The sequence below is a fragment of the Schistocerca serialis genome, chromosome 6 (assembly GCF_023864345.2).
Source record: "Schistocerca serialis cubense isolate TAMUIC-IGC-003099 chromosome 6, iqSchSeri2.2, whole genome shotgun sequence".
Classification (NCBI taxonomy): Eukaryota; Metazoa; Arthropoda; class Insecta; order Orthoptera; family Acrididae; genus Schistocerca; species Schistocerca serialis.
Window position 1 is genome coordinate 576505949 of NC_064643.1, and position 26293 is coordinate 576532241.

At 40.0% G+C, this 26293-nt stretch overlaps 1 protein-coding gene across 1 annotated transcript in view; it reads left to right on the top strand.

Moving 5' to 3' along the window:
• LOC126483663 (multiple epidermal growth factor-like domains protein 8) overlaps positions 1–26293 on the top strand; it is a 364127-nt gene that overhangs the window by 228640 nt on the left and 109194 nt on the right. Inside the window, exons 16-23 of the mRNA XM_050106722.1 lie at positions 6075–6339; positions 8570–8783; positions 11096–11287; positions 11393–11566; positions 14336–14527; positions 14617–14801; positions 15624–15835; positions 25200–25469. Of these exons, the coding sequence (XP_049962679.1) occupies positions 6075–6339; positions 8570–8783; positions 11096–11287; positions 11393–11566; positions 14336–14527; positions 14617–14801; positions 15624–15835; positions 25200–25469 (1704 nt within the window). The remainder of the gene's footprint in view (positions 1–6074; positions 6340–8569; positions 8784–11095; positions 11288–11392; positions 11567–14335; positions 14528–14616; positions 14802–15623; positions 15836–25199; positions 25470–26293) is intronic.

The following is a 26293-nucleotide window of genomic DNA, read 5'->3' on the forward strand; positions in this document are numbered from 1 at the left end:
CTTACAACATAAACTTATAAAACAACACGTTCCCACATACAAGTATGCACCACAAAATGTACTGGAGAATGATAAATACAAATTATACTGGAACAGAACCATTATAACAGATAAAACAACAGCACATAACAAACCTGACATCATACTCACCAGTAAAAAGAAGAAATTAACACAACTAATCGAAATATCCATACCCAATACAACAAATATACGAAAGAAAACAGGAGAAAAAATTGAAAAATACATCCAACTGGCTGAGGAAGTCAAGGGCATGTGGCATCAGGATAAAGTTGATATAATACCAATTATACTATCAACTACAGGAGTCATACCACACAATATCCACCAGTACATCAATGCAATACAGCTACATCCAAACTTATATATACAACTACAGAAATCCGTAATTATTGATACATGTTCAATTACCCGAAAGTTCCTAAATGCAATATAACATATACCATACACTTAAAAGGAAGTCACACTTGACCAAGGTCTGCGTCACTTTCCATTTTTGACCAGACATAACGTCTGAGAAAAGAAAGAAAGAAATAATAATAATAAATACTATCAGCACCAATAAAAATAGAACATGGGCATTAGAATGTTGTTGAACTAAAACAGATGGTACCAAGGGAATTGGCTTATAAATGAGACACCAGAAGTAAAAATAACTTATCGGAATGCAGCTGGGTGACGTCATTGACAACCGCTGATATTTCACCATGAACACACCCTGCCATTTTCAGGGCAAAACTGTAGCAAGTAAGCCCTGTGCAAGTAAATTTAAAACTACGGTTTTCAGAGAATCTCCAGAAAGATAAAACACACACACACACACACACACACACACACACACACACAGAGTAAACACTAATGCCATCACAAACCAAAAATGTCTAATGTCTGAAGTCAACAATAGTGAAATTAATAATGAATGGGAGAAGTACCACAAACTCTGTCCCTCTGCTTTTCCACAAGGGGGAGAGCAGGATTCCATGCAGAATTTAAACAAAAACCACCATCTCTATTTCTGAGGTTATTTCCTAATTTAATTTCAACAACTTAATTAATAACACTGTCCCAATAGCTGGAAGTGGAACTTTTTCATTCTATAGGGTGACTGGTGCCGAGACAATATTCTGTCATGGCGGATATGCTCGACTGTTGTAAGCATGTGTGCCACTTACTCTCAGTGTACTGGCCATCCACAGTTGTGATAATCTGACCAGTACATGACATGCCACAACTGCAAGGAACATTGTAGAAACGTGCCTTACGCAAACCAGTGTCACCCTTGACAGAACCTAAAAGGAGCCTGATCTTAGATGGCAGTTGGAAAATGCTCTTTACACAATATTTCTGCAAAATATGATCAATACTTCTCGTAGTGCTACCTGCATAAATCAAAAGCCATTCACTTTGGTGCCACCTCAGTATTATTGTCACTTCCTCACTGCACAGTTGGTCGACAGGGCAACACGTGTGTGAATTGTCTTTCACTATAATCATTCTGACAAAAGGTGACTTTGAGATGGGCTAACTCAGCTGACAAACTCTCAGGGTCTGCAGTGACATGGACCCTATGAACCAAGGAACAAAGTACCATTTCATTGAGCTGCATGGGGACAACAATCAGACTGCAGATACAAGTCAGTGTTAGTAGGCTTCCTATAAATGGCATGTCCCAATGTACCATCCACCTTCCTTGTGACCAACACATTAAGAAAGGGAAGACAGCCATGCTTTTCCCCCGCCATTGTGAAACTAATATTCAAGTGGATTGAATTCAGGTGTTCTAAAATGTCATTCAAACTCTCACTGAGACAAAACAACAAAAATATCGTCTATATATTTGAAAAAACATGCAGGTTTCCAAGGTGCCAACTCCAAGGCACATTTCTCAAAATCTTCCAGACACAAATTGGCAATAATAGACAACAACAGGCTCCCCATCGCAAATCCATCTGTATGCTCATAGTACTGGTCATTGAATAAAAAGTAAGAGGAAGTCAATACATTTTGAAATAAGTTCGTTAATTCAGCACTGTAATGAATCAGACAGGGGAACACGAGTTTTTTGCTACACGACACACCAGAGCAGTAATGTTACTCACAATTAAGGACCTTGGGGAGGCCATATAACCCAGAAGGAACAATACAATAAGAATTGAGACTCTCGATAGTATCCTGTTCAGGAGAGACATGAGGCTCAGAGTTCATGCTCTGTTTGTTATTAATTTCACTATCAGTAACTTATGACGTTGGCCATCTTTAGCTATTAATGGCACACTGACTCGGGCCTAACACACCAGTAGCAGTTTTGGTATTTGGTCAGTAAAATAAAATGAAGTCTGGCAATAACAAGAAAACTGATATGTCAGTGGACACCCCCGGGTTAGGAAATAACTAAATGGTATGAGAAAGGTGCTGGCCATTTATCACAAGTCATTTGTTACTTCACAAAACAACAATCTTTTATTGGGTTGGTTTGTTTGGGGGAAGAGACCAAACAGTGAGGTCATAAGTCTCATCGGATTAGGGAAGGGTGGGAAAGGAAGTTGGCCGTGCCCTTTCAAAGGAACCATCCCAGCATTTGCCTGGAGCGATTTAGGGAAATCACAGAAAACCTAAATCAGGATGGCCGGACACGGGATTGAACCGTCATCCTCCCGAATGCAAGTCCAGTGTGCCACCTTGCACGGTAATCTTTTCTTGCATAGTTAGCAAAAATTCAAATAAAATACAAATGATTCAGGTAATTACTCCAAAATTCCTACAGTTGAACCAGTGGATGATTAATCACTTAATTCAAATGAATAAAATGCGCCAAATTAGGAAGGACTAACAAGCAAGAAGTACAATCAACTATACCTTAAACATGCCCTGAGTGCTGGGTGAACAGTGACAGCAATGATGCTACAGATTACAATTCCCACATTTGGCAGGCCTAATGGGTGCTTAACATTAATGAACATAGCTTACAAAGTGTAATACAAAGGTTACACAAGTCTGGTATCAACACAAATATCCAATATTTGATCTTTCAGGGAAGCCCATTGGGCATATTCAAGGTACTGACATGGGAAAGTAATAAAGTACCATTTAACAGATTGAGCATTACACCAATATCAAAACTATTACATTAAAAACCAAACTTCAAACAGAGAAAATATGGAAGGGGCAGGTACGTCAGGCCAGGCTTGAATAAGATGGTTTAGAATAATGGGCACTACTGGTTAAATTAACACCCATTTGCTACAAGATAGGAACTCAAGTTATGAGGGATGCCATAGCAATCCAGAAGGCCGTAACATCTCAGAGGCTACGATGAGATGGGAAGTGGCGCACTGCAGTGCGCACGCATATGCGTGCTGATAGGCTACACCTGGTGAACCGGTGGGTAACAGAAAACCCCGGGGCAGGGCCTCCAAACGCTACAAACAACTCAGAAGGCCTACAGCAAACAACCAAAAAGCCGAGAGTGAACAACCAAACATACAACTCATGCATAATAATCACAGAACATATGAAAATGCTCAGACCAAGACAAGAAGCTCAATGTGAGTGTGGCTCCAAGCTCCAACCAAACCTTAAGTATAACAACAAGAATTTTGTGATAAGAATTACTGAAAGGGTAAACCGTTTAATCTTAAAGTAAATATAACAAGTTAATGTAAGAACCAGGAAATCACACAGTACTCAGGCAGATTAACTTAAGTGGCTTAAAAGGTAACATGCAAATCTTGAGGGCTAACACTCAAAACAGCTACAATAGTAATTATATTTAAAAAGATAAATATTAATTTTCTTGAAAGAGGCAAAATCTCAATAGAGTTATAGAGTATATAGAGCCAAGATGCACTGGGTCGGTAGCATTTGCATACTACAGTCGTAGGCAACTTTATAGTTGCTACCCCAGTCAGGAAAGCAACAACTTCCAACACAAATAAGACTCAAGTCCGACCTCAGTGATCACTAACACAGCTGGCGGCCTAGAACATGTGAAAATTAATTTCAGGCACAAATGACAAAATAAGCAGATAACTGAACAAGTTGTAACTAAAAGAAATTCTAAAACACACAAATATGTCACTCAGATTATTTCAAACGGAGGCACCAAAGGATGAATTTAATGCTTGAGACAGAGTGATTGAGAACCACAGGCCATCCAGTGTAGTGGGAGCAATTTCAACATGGAAGCACATGTGTCAATCAAGTAACAAGTACCTTGTCCCAAAAGGACAGAACAGATGGCACCAGAAAATGAACAGCACACCAACACCCACATCAGCAACTATGCCTGCTTAATCCAGGGTAAACCGGACATTGTGCCCAAGCATTGCTGACAGACACCACTCTGTTGACCACCTGCTTAGACAATTGTGTGCCCATAAGTTCCATGAACAACTCAGCATACATCATATGTACTTCGGGTCTCTCTCTCTCTCTCTCTCTCTCTCTCTCTCTCTCTACAAGCTGCTCCAAGGACATACAACAAAAGACTCAACTACCCGGCGACTACACAGAGATGGATTGCACAAGTAAGCAAAGATTTAAAAACATAGGACAAGCCAACATGGCTCAAAAAACATTTCTGAAATGTGTAATTTGTTAAGATTATTAGGAAGAGAATTACACAGGAATTAGGAAGAGAATTACACAGAGATGGATTGCACAAGTAAGCAAAGATGTAAAAACATAGAACAAGTCAACACGGCTGAAAAAGCATTTCTGAAATGGGTAGTTTGTTAAGGTTCTTAGGAAGAGAATTGATTGTTACTCATCATAAAGATGGCCTGTTGAGTTACAGACAGGCTCAGCAAAAAGACTGCTACACATTAAATGGCATTCAGCCAAAGCCTTCTCCAGCAAAGAAAACACACACGTGCGTGCGCGCACCTGCACCTGCACATGCACGCATGCACGAGTGCGCGCCGCACACACACACACACACACACACACACACACACACACACACACACACCCCTCATGCACTTATGACCACTTCCACCAGCAACTCCAAATGGAATGCAACTCTGATGTGAATAGCATAGCAGTCTGTTGTTGGGTGGAAGGGTAGCAGGGTACAGTCGGTGGGAGAAGAACACTGTCTGGCAGGGAGGCACACGTATAGGTTTACGGAAGGTAAAAAGGATGGTGGTGAGAGGATGAGGGGACGGAAACGGGGGGGGGGGTAGGTAAAATCTTCAGAGGGAGACCAAACTCAGCTACAGTAAGCAGGTTCAAATAGTTGTAGTTTGGAGTAGTTATGCAGTGATGAAGAGACTTGCACAGGAGTGCTGTATTAAATGAGTCTTTAGACTGAAGACCACAACCAGATTAACCTTTATTTGTAATGATATTTGGGCTTTGGGATTGTTAGTATAAAAGTGAACAATGTCACTTAAGAAAATCTTCTATTCTTACTATGCAAGGTTCTGTACTTTCTACAGGTAAATATTCTTACAAATATTGTTGTTGCTGTTGCTAGAATCTGTGCAGTAATTACTAAACAGCATCTGAATAGTGTAAATGAAAAAGTAGCAGGTTTTTTTCCTTTCCTAAAATTAACATTTTGTTCTTGTTCACATGTAAATAATTGAAAAGACTACTCATATTTATTTGTGATACGCTAGGCCCCTCACCAAAGGAGTAATAAAAAAATCTTGAAAAGTTAATTTTACTGAAACTAGTCACTTGTTTGTGGCCAACACAATGGAACTTGTTATTTTAGGAAATCCTTATTCACATATGTTCAGGCCAAATGACTTATTTGTGCTGCTAGTAAATAAGTGTTGGGACTGAGATAATCTGATAGATAATGTCCTTCATTCCTTCCTTGTGTAATAAATGATATGTGATTTTAGGCAGTTTTATGGTGATAATGTAATGAGTCTCGTCAGCTTGATACAAAATGTTGTGTGTTCTGTTTATAATTCATCCATTTCATTCGTGTTTTATACCAACTGTGTAAGTGTTTCATTCCAATAAGTTTGTTTACTTGCATTATCTTGTACTGGATGTGCTTTATGTTTGTTATTTTGTGTGATGTTAAACTTATTTTATTGCAGGAGTGTTTCTCGTTTTCTATATATACCTCTGAGTATCAGTTTGGACAGTGTCGGGAGTGGGTGGACCAAGTTTATGTGTTGGCACCTAATCCTCAAGGACGTGGAAGGCATGTGGGACTACAAAGCAATAATCAGTGCAAGTCTTGCAAGAGGCACACAAACTGTTCCAGTTGTTTACAAAGTTTGGGTTGTGGATGGTGCTATAGCCAGGAAAACCCCATTTTGGGAGTGTGTGTTGAGGGAGATTTTAGCCATCCCCATATTGGTTAGTAGTTATATTTCCTTTAATATTAATTTTTCTATTAAAAGCAATAAAACACACAAAAACAACCAATCAGAAAAAATGTATTGTGATATACTACAAAGAGAAATTGAATTGTTAGTACAAAGGTACTGTTGTGTATATGTTGTGTAACAAACTACAAGCTACCAACAGCTGCATACTCAAGAGATGTAATAACTTACTTGGAACAAACAATTATATTTTACTTGATTTGTAGTACTTTTGTTGACAAGGCTTTGAAAGTCAGAGCACGCACATACACGTTACTGGTAACATTTTGCTCAATTAAACTCACCATTTTGTTGCTTTATTGTAGTATTTAGTTTATTTGCTAATTTTTCTAGATAAGGAATACTGCATTACTCTTCATTGAGCACATTAGAAGGTTGTGGGTTCTCTCATCCAGGAATTTGAGTGACCTGTTCTTCATTTCTGACTTTCCCCAACCAAGCCCACTTTCCTTCCTGGATATGTACATCATCACACACAAAATGTGCATTCTTTCCCATTGTTCGATCTGCCCTCTGTTTTATCCAAAAATGAAATGAATAAGTATGTGTTTTACAATTTTTTAGATTCCTGCCCAAGCTATTAAGTTGGAGATTTTAGTGTGTTCTTTCAAACAATGGAAAATCCAGGATGGAATGTAACAATAAATTGAAAAGGAAAGTGGCTTCCCACCACATGGAGGAGATGCTGAGTCACAGATAGGCACAGCAAAAAGATTGTCACAAATTAGCGTTCAGCCAGTATGGCCTTCGGCAAAAATAGATCTCACACGCGCACACACACACACACACACACACACACACACACACACACACACACACACAAAACTGTAGGTTCTTGCAAGTAGGAACTTTCCTTTTCATAATATTATTAATGTGTTCTTTTTTAGTTTGATTGTCTATCTTTCCAGTATTGCTGTCTAATGAGATTCAGTGCTCTCTGCATCATAATCTGTCTTTTTGCTTTAACCATCCTTCAGCTTATATTTTATGCTATTCATTTTGTCGTATCCTGCAACTGTATTAATTGTGCATTATGATGAATTCAACTGTAGTAGTGAGTGTGGCATTGATATTCATCACTGTACACACCTATTTCAATTATTTAATTTGGTTACTGTATATGTTTCTTATTTCATTCCAGTTATTTTTCTTGTCTTTGAATATTGTTTAGATATTTATCGTTCTGCTAAATAAACCTGTACAGGATGTAGCTTCTTTAATCTTAAGTTAAAAAAATACAATTTCAGTTGCCATATTCATGCCTCTCTGTCTCTCTACCTGCAACTTTCTTCATTTCTTTATTACATTGGCCAGCCTTGTGATCTTGCTCTTTCTTTGGGACTCCTCTCTACTGCTACCTTTGTCTGTATTCTGTCATTTCTTTGTGCAATATGCCTTGCCTGTTTCCATTTTAGAACTTTTACCTGTTGCACAATATCCTAAACTCCTGTTATTGCTGTTATGTCTTCACTTTTCCGCCTTTTCTGGTGAGACCCAGGAGTGACCTTTCCTTAGCTCTCTGAGTTGTTCATAGTTTCCTTTATTCATAGTTTCCTTCTGAAAAACTTGTTTAAAATTCACATTTCACAGCCATGTGTTAGAATAGAAAGAAAGAACACACCGTTCGAAAATAACCTTTTTAAGTATGTTGGCATATCAGATTTAAAACCAGTTGTGTTTCTTCCATAAGACCTCCAACCCAGCTTGATTCATCAAAAATATTTGGTTTTAAATCTTCTTGGATATCAGTTAACTGTTCGAGATTTATTGTTCAGTATTTTATGTCTTGCAGTTACCTACTTGATGTGCATGCTATATTTCATGCACAGATTTATCTTAAGGCTCACTTTTTCGCAATTATCTGATAAATCTTCCTGGTGGGTTATAACTGTGTTAAGGGTTGATACTTGAACTAGGGACCTTTGCCTTTCACATGCAAGTGCTCTGCTTATAGAGCTACCCAGGCACAGCTCAAGCTTGCCCGCAAAAGGTAAAGGTTCCAAGGTCAAATCTCGGTCTGACAAACAGTTTTATGTGTCAGGAAGTTTCATATGAGCATACAGTCTGCTGCAGAGTGAAAATTTCATTCTGCAATGTCCTGAGTACTCTGTCTTGTCAATTTAATTTTTAGATGCGATGTTTCATAATGACAAAGCAATGCCTCCTAAACTTATCTAAACATGAAATACTTTTCATTACAGACTCCTGCTCTGCTGCAGTAAATTTGTATCATAACACAACACTAGATATGAATGGAACAAGATGGTCATACGCAATGTGTCCTGACGTGGATGAATGTGATTTGGGACTCGATGATTGTCATCCAAATGCTGAATGTACAAATACACATGGTTCCTACACTTGCAAGTGCAAACAAGGATTTATAGGAGATGGAATTCATACCTGTGTAAAGACGTAAGGTTTTGCTGTATTATAAATCTGTATTTCTGTCATTAATCACTGTGGAAATAACTGAACATCTCAGTATTGTCCATAGATAACTGGAGAACCCCACAAAGAAAGTTTATTAGTGTTACAGAGTAAAAGCTATTCACATAGATGAGTTATTTTTGCTGCATGTTCCTCAAGTGGATCCTAAGAGGCATTGTAATATAGAAGTCTAAATTCCTTCCAAAACGAGACAAAGACTTGTACAAAAATTCTAAAAATTGGGGTGATGTGGAGGCAAAATTAATGTGAGTGAGTTTGGTTGAATTATTGTTTGTGGAAAATCTATATCTGTTGTTGATCATTCGTGTTTGAAACTCATGGAAATTAATGTAACTTCAAGAGAAATCATTAGTTTCTTTATGGATATGAAAATATCGGAACAGCACTTCCTGATAAAGTGAATAATTTTTACGTAATAAACAAGAGAAATTTTAAACTCTGCTACTTGCAGATAACCATTATCAAGGGCCTTCTCATTGTAAGTTTGTCTTCTGTATATTAGAATCCCGTAGAATTTTCACCTCTGCAGACAAAAGGTACTATTTAAATGTGTTATAATACCATTAAAAATTAACTTAAATTTTTTAATGATTTGTACCATAACATGGAGCCCATTTTTGATATTTGATCATAACTATGCCATGTAATCTGCTTGTGACAGTTTATAAGAAAATGTTTCCTTCTTTCTACATTCTTGATTCAGTTACTGTCAGTTCTGCCACAGCTTTATCTTATCTTCTTCGCATCATTATTACATTTCTTACTGTTGCAACTATTTATTATTTTTCTTTTTCTTACAAGGATCTTGTTAATAACAATCTTTGTCCTTGCCTGTACTGAACTAAAGCATGTCAGTAACATTATGTGAAGTATAAGTATCATCACAAGAATAGATCACTTCCTCTCTGACTGGAGGAGGTGGTGTGCACCAGGAAGCTTTAGAAAAGACCACTTGGTAGTTGAAATAAGAGACAAAATACTTAAGGTGACTTTGACACTTAATGGTTTTAGTAAGGTGGCTCACGGCTATATAAAACAAATATGGAATTGCGAGAGTCTGAAGCATTTAGACACATATTGGGAAAGCCATCTTACAATTGTCAAGTGTGCAATGTGTTACGGTGCCTAATACGTGTAAGACTCGTGACCTTCAGTGCTACTATTGATTCACGTGAAAAATTTTTTGTAGCATACATCAACTTCAATTTTTTTAAATAATAAAGCTTTATGCTAAAATTTTCATGCACTGAATTCATAGATGACCTCAGTAAAGGTCGCTTGCAGTTTTATCTTGGCCCTATCTACATCAGTACTCTGCAATTCACATCCACGTGCTTGACAAAGGGTTCATAGAACAGCTTTCAGACTATTTGTGGACCGTTCCTTTCTCGAATAGCATTTGGGCAAAATGAACACCTAATTATTTCCATGTGAGCTGTGATTTCTCTTATTTTATTATGATCATCATTTATCCTTTTGTACATTGTAGTTGACAAAATATTTTCACATTCAGAGGCGAAAGTTGGTGATAGAAATTTTGTGAAAAGATCTCACTGCTATGAAAAATGCCTTTGTTAATCATTTCTGTGACACTCTTTCCCGTTTTGCAGTAGTACAAAACGAACTGCCCTTCTTTGAACTTTTTTTGATATCCTTCTCTAATCCTCTCTCATGAGATCCCATTGCACACATCAATACTTAAGCATATGATGGACAATCATAGTTTAGGTAATCTCTTTAGTAGATCAGTTACATCTTCTAAGTGGTCTGCCAATAAAATGCAGTTCTTGGTTCACCTACCCCACAACATTTTCTATGTGATGGTTCCAATTCTAGTTGTTTGAAATTGTAATCCCTAGGTATTCAGTTGAATTGACAGTCTTTAAATTTGTGTTATTTATCATGTAGCAGGAATTAAACGAATATCTTTTACTACTCTTGGGAGGACCTCACACGTTTTGTTCTTCATTGTCAATTACCACTTTACCAGTGTCCCAGTGTAGCTTCTTAATAAACTAGAAAACTAGCAAAACATGTGTAACTAACATTAATTTCTCAGTGTTAATGAAGATTTTATTAAAACATAAAAATGAAAACACCTCCTTTTTACATAGGAATTGTGTCCTCATTGACTTATATACTTCCTTTTACTCTTCACCTTAAAAAATCTAATATAGCTTTTGCAGAGCACTTTATGAAGATAATTTAAGTTTGTGTGTTTTGAATTGAATGAGCATCTCAGCACATTAAAATGTTAATTTTTGTTCTGTTTTTAGTTGTGACAGTGATTGCATCCATGGGTACTGTGGTGGTCCTCCAGATTATGTCTGTAAATGTGAGCTTGGCTGGACAGGTGAAGACTGTGGTATTAATTGTGGTTGCAACAATCACTCTACTTGTTTAGAAGGTGTTGGGAAATGTGACAGTTGCCATGACTGGACTGAAGGAGAATTTTGTCAGTTTTGCCGGTAAGATTATTTGAAAATTTCCAATGTTCATAAATACGCTAATAATGAGTATGTGAAGTAAAAAATATTTCTTAAAAATGTTAAATTCATTTTTTCGTACATTAGGCCAGGAAGTTATGGTAACGCAACCAGTAGTGGTTGTCAGTTATGCAATTGTAATGAGCACGGGAACTATAGTAAAGGAATATGTGATCGTCAGACAGGCGAATGTTTTTGCCAAGACAATACAGAAGGTCAAAATTGTGAAAGATGTAAGAAGGGCTATTATGGTGATCCAAGGTAAGAATTAATTTTGTTCAGTTTAGGATTTTAAGTAAATACCTTTCTTATTTATTTAATTGTTACTTAAAATACCAAAAAGAGAACATAAAACAGTTATTATCGTAGCCATCTTTGGAAGTATTTCAGTCAGTCAGTTTGCAGATCCAAATATTGGGCTAGGAAGTACACTGTAGGAAAGCTCTTCTGACAGTCAGCATTTTTTGCTGCAGTGCAGTTCCTGAGAGTAGATAGCACAGATAATGCAGACATGGAATCTTGTTTCCATTATTGTTCACCTCCTTTACTGATTGTAATTCAGGTATGATTTGATAATATATACAATATTGATAATATATACATTTTACATAATATTGCAAGACACTTGATCACTGATTATGTGGCCTCTCGTACATCTAGTAATGTCATCAGGAATGATCTTCCTGAGATGCAGTTCTACAAATCAGTCAGTGAACAGTAAAGAACAAGAAACTGGTTTATAGCAAATGTCCGAATCTTCAAGTTACTGTTTCCTACAGTGTGTTTCAGTCATTAAAATTAAAATCTACTCCTGTACTTGCAATGAGAATGTTTTATTATTGCAGTGTAATGTTTTATTTGGCATCAATTTAACTGTTTGTTTGATGTGCATAAAAGGTGAGTTCAGAGTGCTTTAAGTTACTAGGCTAGCAGAAAGACTAAATGCAGGTACAAGTCATCATATACAGGATGTCCCAAGAGGAATGCTTAATATCCAGGATGTGACACAAACAGTAACGTGAAGCAAAAAACTTCATGTGGACGTATGCCTTATTCCAAATGGTTTCCGAGGTGAAACACATTTAATGGACAGCATTATTTATATTGTGTATTGTGCAATACATTGTAAGGTTTATACATGTACAACAGTTGAATGAGTAAAAAATACATATTTTTCAATGGATATGTTGTAAAACACATGTTGTAATGTTAACTAACTGTTGTACGTGTGTAAACCTGACATTGTCGTGTTTACTCATGTACAACAGTTAGTAAACATTACGACATGCATTTTACAACGTATCAGTTGAAAAATATGTACTTTTTACTCATTCAGCCCTAAGCATTATCACACACCACATTACATGTGTTGTACAGTTCACAGTAAAGGTTCGAACAGCCCATTGTCAATATCAAAGCACTTGTCATTTGTGCACTTTTGAAGGAACATGTTTTGCTTGTCAGAGTGCCTTTGGGTGTTTCTTAATGTGGGCAGCATTGTCCCTGATATGTCCAGGCAATTCATTTCACATATTCACTTTTCATATGCACATCTCAGACTTCACCCAATCTCATAAACAAAAATCTATTGGCATAAGGTCTGATGATCTTGTGACCAGTTAATTGTCTACCACAACCAATCCTGCAATTAGGGTAAGTGCAGTTGAGATGTTCCCTCTCATGTCTGATAAAATGTGGAGGTTCTCTGCCATCCTGGAAGTACAATTACAATCAGCATGGCCAAAGGAATGTCCTCAAGGTGGTTAAAAAACGAATTTTTCAAAAATTATGTCCCAACATTTGCTCTTCTGAAATAACTGCATCTATCAACACGTTACTGATCATGTCACACCAAGCATTGTGACTTAGAAATTGGTTTACACTGTAACGTGTGGGGGTTTCCTACGACCATGGATGATTATTGTGTGGTTATTGATTCCATTCTGCGTAAATGTGGCTTCATCAGCAAATAATATTAATGGAAGCAAATGATAATTGTCATTTAAGTAGTAACAGAATTCAAGTTGTGTGGCATTGTCACCAATATGAAGATTAAGGACATGCTAAGTGTGAAATGGGTCCAAGATTTCCACATCAAATGTTTGCCATATGCATGGTTGTGGGATACTGATACATGCAGAAAGTTGCTGTGTACTGACAGCAGGATTACGCTGCACCGTTACAATGATGTGTTGCTGTTGCTGCACAGGTAGTTGAACTAAACATTCAGAAGAGAAATGGGAACTTGGAAGAATACCTGTTTTATACATTGTGCTCAAAACTCTTGTAAACACTCCGCGATCAGGACTTGGACAAGTTGAAAGCACCGATGGTACTCTTCGAAAGTAGCAGGAGTACTACGGTCACAAAAAACTGTGAACATACATTGTACCTATGTATTACACAATAGTATAGATGTGTGACATTTTAGCTTGTGCATGATTCCTCACACTACTTCACTCACTACACACTGTGGACAACTGCACATTCAATGGGTTAGTTTAATGGCAGAAGGACATCTTGAGCAAAGAGGTTGAAAAAGCAAGGTAATTTGGGTTCGAATAGGACACCAAAGAAGTTGCATGGGGAAGACATACTCATGTGCACCACAACCCCAAAAGCAAATATCAGTTAAATATGTTCTATCTTAGAAACCATTCAGAATGGGACATATGCCCATAAAAGTTTTTTTCTTCAAATGATCATTTCTGTCATATCCCTGAATATTGACCATTTCTACTGGAACACCTTGTATTCAATTACCCATCACCTGAAAATTGGAGAAACTCGTGTAGAAACTGGGGAATGATGCAGATTTATGGTTCAAAATTAATAGATGAAAGAGTTTATATTTTTTTCATAGAAGGTTGTCTTTTTTGTGGCAAATTATTGTTATCTTACTTTTTTCAGTTACTCTTTATGTTGAAGGTGGTTTTATTTCAATTGTGTCCTCATTCATCTGAAATGTTTTGCAATGGTGTACGTAAGTTACATTAAACTTTGTCAATTTTCTTTTTGTAATCTGATTAGACATGGAGGCATGTGCTATTATGAGTGTGCATCTCGGGGAATGCTCACTGGATTAGAAAGTCAAGGATTAGGCAGCCGTCTTGGACAACTAACTCCATGGGAACAACGCCAACGTACTATACCAATTCATGAATGCCTGTGGATTGTAAGCCCATTTGATGTTCAGAACAAGTCTGTAACCTCTCATCCAAGGTTTGTCTTTCTTGAATGAAATAACTCTTTTTCAGATGATTTGATCAGCTCTTTATTATAATGTTGTTTTGTTTTATATTGTTCTGCAGCCAGTCCAGTGTGGTGCAGTTTACAATCCATGATGATATTAATGTCAGCTGCCAGGAAAATAGCATTTATGTTTATGATGGTTTACCAGATTTCATGTCAGCATCAGGCAGCCATCAGAATCATGTACTGGGAGTATTTTGCTCAGCAGATACAGAATACCCTGTAACTGTTGAGGCAAAATCAGGTCAGTGTAACATTTATCATCATTTGTCGACTTAACTTTGCATTAGATTCTGTAATGTTAGCAAATATGTGCGTTAGTGAAATCATTAAATAGGAAATGTGAGAACTACTCAGTTTTTCCACACATGATGCACAGATCTCACTTGTACTTTGCACTTGCTTCATTCGTGTACTTGTGGCAGTCTGACTGACATCAATCATGTATTTGGGCTCCTGCCGCATACATTGAGATTTCATATATCATACTTGCAACACCAGTGATGATCCTTTCTCCCATCAGTTCTAATTATGTAATGTAGGAAAATGGCCGTTATCGCTCATGATAAGCAGGATATCCAGGTTCGAGTCCCAATCTCGCACAAATTTTCATTGTTGTCATTACATTGTACAGCTGCTGGTAGTCCACATTCGCAGCTGTGAATGTGGTTCATGTGTTTCATTATGGCTGCAGTCACCACATTGCCTGTTCCCTTGGACATGCATGCATGTCCAGAGGAATATTTCATCATACTTCTAAACAACACAGGCACTGCATATTTAGCATTGAAGTCTCACATGAAGAGATTTGCAGAAACAAAGCCAGGTATTTGTTGTAAAATCTTCATTTACCAACTCTAACAGATATTGACTACTTAGAGTTTGTGGAAATGTTTCTTGAACAGCCTCTGTGGTCTTAGTTAATGTTTATGTTTAGTCTGTATGTGTCATACTGGACAAGCAACTTGCCTTTTGCCTTGTTCCACCATGTTTGAATTCTCTTAAGTTTGGTATGGCATAATCATTTTATTTTTTTGTGACTCATGATGCCTTTGTGTTTTTTTAGGTATTTTAACAGTTTATTATAAGCAAGCTGACTTGTCAGAGGGATTTAATGCCAGTTACACAGTGATGACATGTGAGAAAGACTGTAGTGGAAACCATACTTGTCATAATGATCAGTGTGTTTGTAAAGATGGCTGGACTGGATCTAACTGTTCAATTGTCATGTGTCCTCGAAACTGTAGTGCCAACAAAAGTCAAGGTGTTTGTGACAAAGTAAGAATTTCATTTGTTTTATCAAACTGTTTTTCACCTATGGGATACAAAAGTGAAAAAATATTGTTATGCAAATAATTTAGAAGTAAAGGAGACTTCTCATTGAATAACAGAAATGTTGTCAACAGGCACACAATAGAGAATGAAAACTTTCTGGCTTTTGGAATAAATTCTGTTTCGAGCATGTGCGCACACACACACACACACACACACACACACGCACGCACGCACAGACACGCGCACACACTCGCGCGCGCGCGCACACACACACACACACACACACACACACACACACACACACACACACACACACAGATGTGCCCCTACATGCTGCTGGCTGGGTACACAGTGTAGTAGTGGTAGCAGTAGTAGTAGTAGTAGTAGTAGTAGAGTAGGGATTATAGTTCGGCAGTCCATCTGCTGAACACCAGTCCAGGGTCATAAGTGTGCACGCACATGCACACGTGCATGTGTGTGTGCACTGCTCGAGAAAGAATTGATTTGGAAATCTAGGATTTTTTCCTCCTCTATTTTGTGTGACCCTGTCAGCAGCTCAATGCTGCAACTATTCAGTGAGTGAAGTCCATTACTCCCAAATTATTTACATTATTTGTTAAATAGTGATATATATTTTAAGGAAATAATTTGTAATTTTCATAGTTTTACTTCTCAAGTTGAAACAACTTGAACCTTTCATAGTACATATTCTATTCATTTCTTAAGATTTTTTTTGTCTTGATGAAACAAGAGTGTATAAAAGGTGTTGAAGGGGAAGTAGCAATTGCAGTTTTACAACATTACCTGTTGCAACTGCTGTACTCATAATACCAGTATAACAAGGTACTGGATAGAGAGATAAACAGAAGAATCCCTTTTGTAATGTTAGGTATAAAAGTACTCATGGAATGTACCACGTAGATTATAAAAATACATTGATGGTGAATGTGGGTCAAGGACAAGCAGACATTGTAGCCAGCAGGATTGTACAAATGATGTGTTGAAAGAACAATTTCTACCCTCACCGTTCAGAGAAAATTATGTTTGGGATTGAGGATCCTTATGATACAGTTGTGAAGCAATTGTTGAAGTTGACTATCATGTTCTGCCTTCATGTAGTCAAATATTATCATGCCTACATTTTGGCAACATCTAGTTATAAAGGATAGCTAATGAGTGTAGTTATACCCATATAAAGACATTCAGTAGTTGCAGCATAATTTACCTGTGACATGGCTTCTTTCATACGTGATGCTGTCACTGGTGGGATAAAATATGTGTTGACAAATGGGAGAAGTCTTACAACAGAAGTCTGCCACACGCATATGTCCCATGTTGTAACAGATTTAGGTAGGAGTGGTACTGAAATGCACCAAGATATTTTTACATGGGGCAGTTGGTGGAATACCACTTTTTTTTATGAGTGTGTGACGGGAGAGGGTTGAGAGGATAGTCCCTATGCAGGACAAGAGCACTGGAGCTGACAGAGGATGAGATTCAGCTGTTCTAGACTGTTGTTGTTGCTGTTGTGGTCTTCAGTCCTGAGACTGGTTTGATGCAGCTCTCTATGCTACTCTATCCTGTGCAAGCTTCTTCATCTCCCAGTACCTACTGCAACCTACATCCTTCTGAATGTGTTTAGTGTATTCATCTCTTGGTCTCCCTCTACGATTTTTACCCTCCACGCTGCCCTCCAATACTAAATTGGTGATCCCTCGATGTCTCAGAACATGTCCTACCAACCGATCCCTTCTTCTAGTCAAGTTGTGCCACAAGCTCCTCTTCTCCCCAATTCTATTCAATACTTCCTCATTAGTTATGTGATCAACCCATCTAATCTTCAGCATTCTTCTGTAGCACCACATTTCAAAAGTTTCTATTCTCTTCTTGTCTAAGCTATTTATTGTTCACGTTTCACTTCCATATGTGGCTACACTCCATACAAATACTTTGTGAAATGACTTCCTGACACTTAAATCAATACTCGATGTTAACAAATTTCTCTTCTTCAGAAACGCTTTCCTTGCCATTGCCAGTCTACATTTTATATCCTCTCTACTTCGACCATCATCAGTTATTTTGCTCCCCAAATAGCAAAACTCCTTTACTACTTTAAGTGTGTCATTTCCTAATCTAATTTCCTCAGCATCACCCGACTTAATTCGACTACATTCCACTATCCTCGTTTTGCTTTTGTTGATGTTAATTTTATACCCTCCTTTCAAGACACTGTCCATTCCGTTCAACTGCTCTTCCAAGTCCTTTGCTGTCTTTGACAGAATTACAATGTCATCGGCGAACCTCAACGTTTTTATTTCTTCTCCATGGATTTTAATACCTACTCCTATTCCATGTCGGATATTGAGTGGTTAGGAAGAATTTCTCTAGTTTGTAGACTGTAGAAGTATAATGTAATGTGGAGTATGCTCCTTTGTAGCAGGTTAGCACTTCTAGCTGAGTATTGTGAGTGTAAGATAAGTGAGACAGGATATATTTTTGACCAAAAGGTTTTTCAGGTCAGCAAGTGGAATACTGTGTGTGACAGGCTTATCATTGGTGAAGGAGTGAGTCTGTAATAGCAGAGGTATTGTTGATTAGAGGTGGCCCAAGGACCGGTTAACACATCATAATCGCATCCCTTATCATGAAAATGTCATAAAAGTATCTGAACATGACATTCCATGTCGGATATTGAGTGGTTAGGAAGAATTTCTCTAGTAGATGGCACAAGAATACCTCAGCTTACATGAATTTATTTGCACTTTTTTTTTTTTTCAAAGTAGCATTAAATATTGGTGAGTTTGTAGAAGGTGATTATGTGTGGGTGATTTGTTAAAAGAAAGGAGACAGATATTTATGAAAGGTGCAGTGATTCCCTAGAGATGTGAATAGGCACTGGAGGTCATACAGTATCTGGAAAGAGATTCTGAAAGTAAGGTATGTAGATAGAAGTGTCAGACAGCTGGTGGACGACTTCTGTCAGAGAATCCCTACAATTCATCACAACAGACGTAGACCCACTGTCTGTGGAGAGGATGACAAGGTTTGAGGCAACAGATCTCTTCTGTATTCCCATCAAGATCAAGATGCCCATAGGAATGTTGAGAAGAATTCAGAGACTAAGGGTAAGACAATTTTGGATTTGAGAAATTATTTGAACAGGTAATTGTGGAAACACATAGGTTATGGTGGTGGTTTGAAAAGTTCTTGGGATGGAATAGAAAAAAGTACTTGCTGCTATAATGTCAAGTTGAACACTTATATTTCAAGAGACGACACAATACATGTAAGTCACAGAGTGGGTAGACCACGTAAGGCATGTGTACACAGTAACGGCCAAATCTGCAATGAGTCCAAGTCTAGCGGATGCTGGCCGGCTGGCCGCTTAGGTGGCGCGGATGCTGCATGGCTGGCAGACAATGCCACATGTAGAGGATGCGCGTAATTGCGTGGCGACACTTTGAATGATTGGTGTGTCACAACACTTTTCCCCCCTTTGAAATTTTTGCACTGGTCTTGATGGAGGTGGCCTGTAGATGGTTAACGTCCATTGATTGACTGGCCGTGAGGTCTCGAGGAGGAGGCTTCCCGTACGGACAGAAGTGTCCCTGATGATAACGGGTCAAGATGACAGGAGATGTAGGGGTCGAATCTGCTGGGGCCCCATGCACCAATCTGCCCGTTGCAGCAAGTCCGGTTGATATAACAGGAGACATGGGCAACGTGTCGGCGTCCGTAGGAGAAGGAGGCGAGTAGAATTGCTCTGACAAATGATGGTCATCCGGTTCCTGCATGGGCACGTCTCCTGGTGGCGTCCGTTCTTGTGCTGGCACCGAGATGACGGTGAGATGGCTGCATTGTGAGTAATGAGAGATGCCAAGATCCCGAGCGTCAGGTAGAGCTGAAGGTGGTGTAGCGGCATCCGGAACAGGCGTTGCCTGCACCCAAGGCTGAAGCTGGTCCGAATGACGCACTGCAACACCTGTGTTCGTCTGGATTTCATACAGGCGTCGACCACGGCCGCCTGCCATAACCCCGTACCCATACAAGGTCGCCGGCGGTGAACCGGCCAAGTGAAGGCACCCGCGGCCGTGAGGTGGAAGGCTGCAGAAGATGAAGCAGCGTGTGGGGCTGTCGGCCATGTAAGAGCTGTGGTCGCCCATGGGGGTGAAATGGTAAGAAGCCAGAATTTGGAGAAGCGCATCATCAGCAGCAGAAGCAGTCAGGAGTTTGCTCATCTGAGCCTTAAATGTGCAGACCAGTCATTCAGTCAGGTCCCGCGAAGTCAACATGAATATGCTCCCAGGGCTTCTCAGGCGAAGGCCACAGTGACAAAGATGACTTCGGGGCGGCGGCCAGTGACGCACAAGGGCCGCAGGCAGCGACCATGTGTGTGATTTCAGAGTCGATGCCATGCCAGTACACATGACGGCGCGCCAGAGATTTTGTGCGAGAGACACCCCAGTGCCCTTGGTGAAGGAGGCGCAAGATCGAAGCACGCAAAGACGCAGGTAACACAACGCGCAGCGACGCATTGTCGGTGGAAAGGAGGATAACACCATCCGTAGCCGTGAGCCGGTAGCGCAAAGCATAATAGTTCCGCAATGGATCAGAAGTCTTAGCGGACGGCCGATCTGGCCAACCCTTCTGAATACAGCCTAAAACCTGGGAGAGGGTAGGGTCGGAACACGTAGCAGCTGCCAGCCCGTCCCTGGTGATGGGAATCCGTCCCTATCGAATGCCAGATCAGGACCCACGGGAAGGCGAGACAGTGCATCAGCATTCACATGTTGAGCCGTCAGCCGGAAATGAATCTCATAATTGAACGAGACAAGTAAAGAGCACAACGCTGGAGGCAGTGTGCAGCCTTGTCAGGAAGTGACGTTGATGGATGAAACAAGGAAACAAGCAGTTTATGGTCCATAACAAGATTAAATTTGGATCCATAAAGAACAACACCAAACTTATGAAGAGCATAAATAATGGCCAAAGCTTCTTTTTCAATTTGAGAATATTTTCGTTGGGCATCCATGAGCGTTTTGGAGGCGTAAGCAATGGGTTGATCAGAACCGTCAGAAAAACGGTGCACAAGGACTGAACCAACCCGTGAGAGGCGTCCTTGGCAAGAACAAGATGTTGGACAGGTCGATAAGTAGCTAGGCACGGGGCCTGTTTCAGCATAGTCTTCAATTTCTGGAAAGCCGCATTGCATGACTTGGACTAGTGAAAAGGCACGTTTTTATGCAACAGGCGATGCAACGGCTGAGCCACCGAAGCCACAGACGGTAAAAACCTGTGATAGTATGCTTTTTTCCCCAAGAAGGCCTGTAGTTCCTCAACAGATGTAGGGCAAGGAAGGGCATCGATTGCGGCGACAGTTTGCTGAAGCGGACGAATACCATTCCGAGGGAGTTGGAACCCCAAGTACGCGATAGATGCCTGAAAAAAATTGTGATTTCTGAAGATTACACTTACGACCGGCAGTCTGTAAGACATGAAAAAGTGTGCGGAGATTCTGAAGATGTTCTTCAGTGATGGAGCCAGTGACAACAATGTCGTCCATGTAATCGATACACCCAGGGACAGGGAGCAATAATTGTTCCAAGAAACGCTGAAAGAGAGCAGTGGCACTAGCAATGGCAATCATTGATATTGATAGAGGCCGAAAGGCGTGTTAAGGACCAGAAACTGCCGGGAAGCAGCGTCAAGAGGAAGTTTATGATAAGCTTCTGACAGGTCAATTTAAAAAAAATACTGGCCTCCAGTAAGTTTAGTGAACAGTTCTTCAGGTCGGGGCATAGGGTAAGTGTCGATGAGGCATTGAGCATTTACAGTGGCTTTGAGATCGCCACAGAGACGAATATCACCATTGGGCTTAGCAACGACAACGACAGGAGAGGACCACTCACTGGAAGTGACAGGAAGCAAGAACCCTGAAGCAGTGAGACGATCCAGCTCCTGTTTTACCCGATCACGAAGGGCCACAGGAATGGGCCGAGCCCGACAAAACTTAGGCCGAGCGGTGGGTTTGAGCGTGACATGAGCTTCAAAATCGTTTGCACGGCCTAACCCAGGAGAAAAAAGGGACGAAAATGTCGTCGACAAGGAATCCAATTGAGCATAAGGAATGGCATCAGAGACGATATTGACAGAGTCATCTATGGAGAGCCCAAAAATGTGAAAGGCATCGAAACCAAAAAGATTTTCTGCATTACTATGGTCGACCACAAATATGGGAACAGTGCGAACGACAGATTTGTAAGATACCTCAGCATCAAATTGTCCCAAGAGAGAAATCTTCTGTTTATTGTACGTCTGTAATTGTCTAGTGACAGGTGATAGGGTTGGAGCACCCAACTGAAGATACATCTGAGAATTGATGGCAGTGGCGGCAGAACCAGTATCCACTGCATGCGAACATCTCGACCAAGTATTTGGACCGTGAGGAGTAACTTCCCTGAAAGGGAAGAAGTACAATTGACAGACAACACGGAATCAGAATCAGCGTCATGTTCATGAACATCATGTATGCGGTCGGATTTGCAAACGAATGACCCTTCTTTTTGCAGTTGTGACACACGGCACAACGTTGGGGACAATCCTCCTGTGAATGTTTCGTAAAACACTACGGACATGAAGGAAGTTGCCCGGGGTTTTGCTGCAGTTTCTTAGAGGTTTGTTTACGGTTAGGTCGAGGCTGCGCTCGGGAGCGCACTGCGTCCACATCGGCCGGTGGGGACACGCCACACGCGTCGTCAACAGCGCACAGAGGTTGTATTTCCCCGACGTCACCCCACGCCTGTATTTGCGCTCCAGCGGCATGAGAAATTTCAAAAGACTGCACTATGGATAGGACTTCATCGAGAGTCGGATTTGCCAACTGAAGGGCACGTTGCCTCACTTCTTTGTCGGGCGCCGACCGGATAATAGCATCCCGTACCATGGAATCAGCATAGGATTCTTTGTGAACGTCAGTAACAAATTGACACATTCTACTGAGGCCGTGAAGTTCAGCAGCCCAAGCGCAATAGGATTGATTCGGTTGTTTTTGACAACAATAAAAGGCAACACGAGAGGTTACCACATGCGTTTGCTTATGAAAATATACGGACAGAAGTGAGCACATTTCAGCAAAAGACAAAGACGCAGGATCTTTCAAAGGAGCCAATTGCGACAACAATCGATACATTTGAGGTGAAATCCATGAAAGGAACAGAGACTTACATGTTTGTTCGTCCGCGACATGAAATGCCAAGAATTGCTGTCGAAGACGTTTTTCGTAATCAGACCAGTCTTCCGCCGTCTCGTCATAAGGAGGAAAAGGAGGTATAGACAATGACAGGAAATGCCCCACATTGGATGCCGCGACGAAATCGCGAATCACTGACATGAGAAGCGTTTGCTGTTCAATGAGACCTTGCAATAGTTGCTCTAAAGTAACCATGGAAACTTGTGGGTCAATGATGAAAAGGAAAAATCCACTACCTCATCCCCAATTGCTATAACGTCAAGTTGAACACTTATATTTCAAAAGACGACACAATACATGTAAGTCACAGAGCGAGTCGACCACGTAAGGCATGTGTACACAGTAACGGTCAAATCTGCACTGAGTCCAAGTCTAGCGGATGCTGGCCGGCTGGCCGCTTAGGTGGCGCGGCTGCTGCATGGCTGGTAGACAGCGCCGCATGTAGAGGACGCATGTAATTGTGCGGCGCACTTTAAATGATCTGCGCGTCACAACACTTACATTACTTGAACTTTTTTTATTTTTCAATGTAGTCTCCTTGTAGATTAATGCACTTGGTCCAACGATGTTCCAGTGCTTTGATCCCATCTCGAAAATGAGTTTCCTCCAGGCCCTGCAAAATAGTTGTCAACTCTGGCTATCAATTCTTTGTTTGAAGTGAATCTTTGTCCGTCAAGAAAAATTTTCAGTTTTGGGAAGAGATGGAAGTGTGACAAGCCGTATCAGGTAAATGAGGCGGGTGGGGCAACAATTCATACCTTAGTTCGTGTAATTTTGCCATGGCGACGGCACATGTGTGCGGGCGTACATCAAGAGTTGTGGCACCAATCTTCCAGATAATTTTTTCATTCCTAATTCTTCAGTTAAAATATAATATACCCTTTCAGATGACATCTGGCAAATGTGAGCAATTTCACGCACTTTCAGTCAGTGATCCTCCATTACCATTTTATGCACTTTTGCAATTATTTCTGGGGTAGTGACACATCTTGGCTGACCACTGCACGAATCATCAACTGAGTTCTCCCAACGAAATTTAAATTCATTTGTCCACTTGGCAACGGTTGAATATGAAGGAGCAGAGTCGCCCAGTGTATTCTGGAAGTTGGTGTGAATGTCCTTTGCTTTCATACCTTTCTATCACTGCTCAAATCTCGATTTTTTTTCCATCTTCGCAAATCACTAACAGTCCAATGAATATCACATGAACAACTCATTGCGCTAGCGTTGACCTCTCTTGGTAATTCCGAGAACTTTTCAAACTACCCTCATACTACTGACAAGTCCTGCTGTAAGGCAGAACACAAAGTTAAAAGTACTATTCAGTGGAGAAGTATTTTTCAGTTGTAAATTTGAAATTAAGCTACCGTACATACATGGAAGAACCAGTTAATATAGGATGATGGTTTAAGTTTACTTACCGTGTAGTAAGATATTCATTCATTTTCTGTCAAAGAATGGAAAATCCAGATGGAATGTAACAATATAATGAAAAGGACATTTGCTACTCACCATATGGTGAGTCGCAGAAAGCTACTACAAAAAGACTGTCACACAATTAGCTTTCGGCCAACAAGGCCTTTGTCAAAATGAGACACACACACACACACACACACACACACACACACATCCAGGCTCCAGCTGCCAGAGACTGTACTGATGTGTGTGTGAGTTGCATTTTGTGTGTGTGTGTGTGCGTGTGTGTGTGTGTGTGTGTGTGTGTCTAATTTTGACAAAGGCCTTGTTGGCCGAAAGCGAATTGTGCGACAGTCTTTTTGTTGTGTGTTTCTATGACTCAGTATCTCCACTATATGAACAGCAACTATCCTTTTCATCAAACTGTTACATTCATTTTCTATCAATTTCTTGATTGTGCACAAAAATGCACAATTTGCTAATTTCTGTACCCAAAAGAATTGTCTCAGTCTGCCTCCTGTGGAAGCTCTGTGTGGAAATGACAGGCTGTAGCAAGTAGATCATTCTATAAAATTGATGAATTAACTGAATTTTTAATGACGTTATAAGAGATGTGCACACAGCATTTTCAGAATGTTTATATACAGTTGCTTTCTGAGAAGTTCTTTGTATTAATATCATTTTTTTCTTTGTGTTTTCCAGGCATACGGTCAGTGTATATGCAGTGCAAATTTTGGCGGCGAGGACTGTTCTGTGGAGCTAAATAATACACAGCTAGTGTTTACACAACTGTTTGACACTAATCGAATATCTGATAGTTTGGAGCATTTACGAAAAACTATTCCACGCTTTGGCCATAGTGTAGTGGCAGACAGGAGAGGTTCATTGTGGATGTTTGGAGGCTATTCACTATCTAATGGACCACTTAATGACATCAGATTGTTTGATACAAGGAACAATACATGGATACCTGTAAGTTTTTGTCATCTCTTAATTGCCATACATGCAAAAAATTAAAAATACACTGATGAGGCAAAGCTTTATGACAGCGTACTTAATAACATGTTAGTTGATCTCTGGAACACACTGCAATAGTGATTCTGCATGGCTTGGATTCGACAAGTCCTTCGTAGGTGTCTGGAGGTATGTGGAACCAGATGACTTTACATAGGTTACGTAATTCCCCTAAGTTACAGGCTGGTGATTTGTGCATGCAGAACTGGCACCCAGTAGTGTCCCAGATGTGGTCCACCACATTCATATGAGGTGAGTCTGGTGGTCAAGACTTAAACATGAGTTCATTATCATACTCCTCAAACCACTATTCAGACCTTGTCACAAGGATAGTTGTGCTACTGCAACAAGCCATTACCATTGTGGAAGACATAATGCAATAATGTTCTCGTAGCCAGCAGCCGGTGCCATCCTTCAGTTACCACCACAAGTCTCACAGAAACCCGGGTGAATGACCTCCATAGCAAAATACTTACCCAACTGGACAGTGTCTGTAGTATATTGTCTGTTTCCAGATGCTGTTCATCTGAGTGACAGCATTTCTGGACATGACTACTAAGTAACCTGGTGTAGCAAGAAATGCAATTCATCCAGCCAGGTGACATGTTTCCATTGATCCACAGTCCAATCTCAGTGACCCGTGCCCAGGGCCATGGTAGTTCATTATGTCATTGTATCAACAGGGTAACACATCTGCTGTGGAACCCAGTGGTTGACAGTGTGCACTGAATGGTGTTCTTTGAGACACTTGTACCTGCAGCAGTATTGTACTCTGTTGTCAG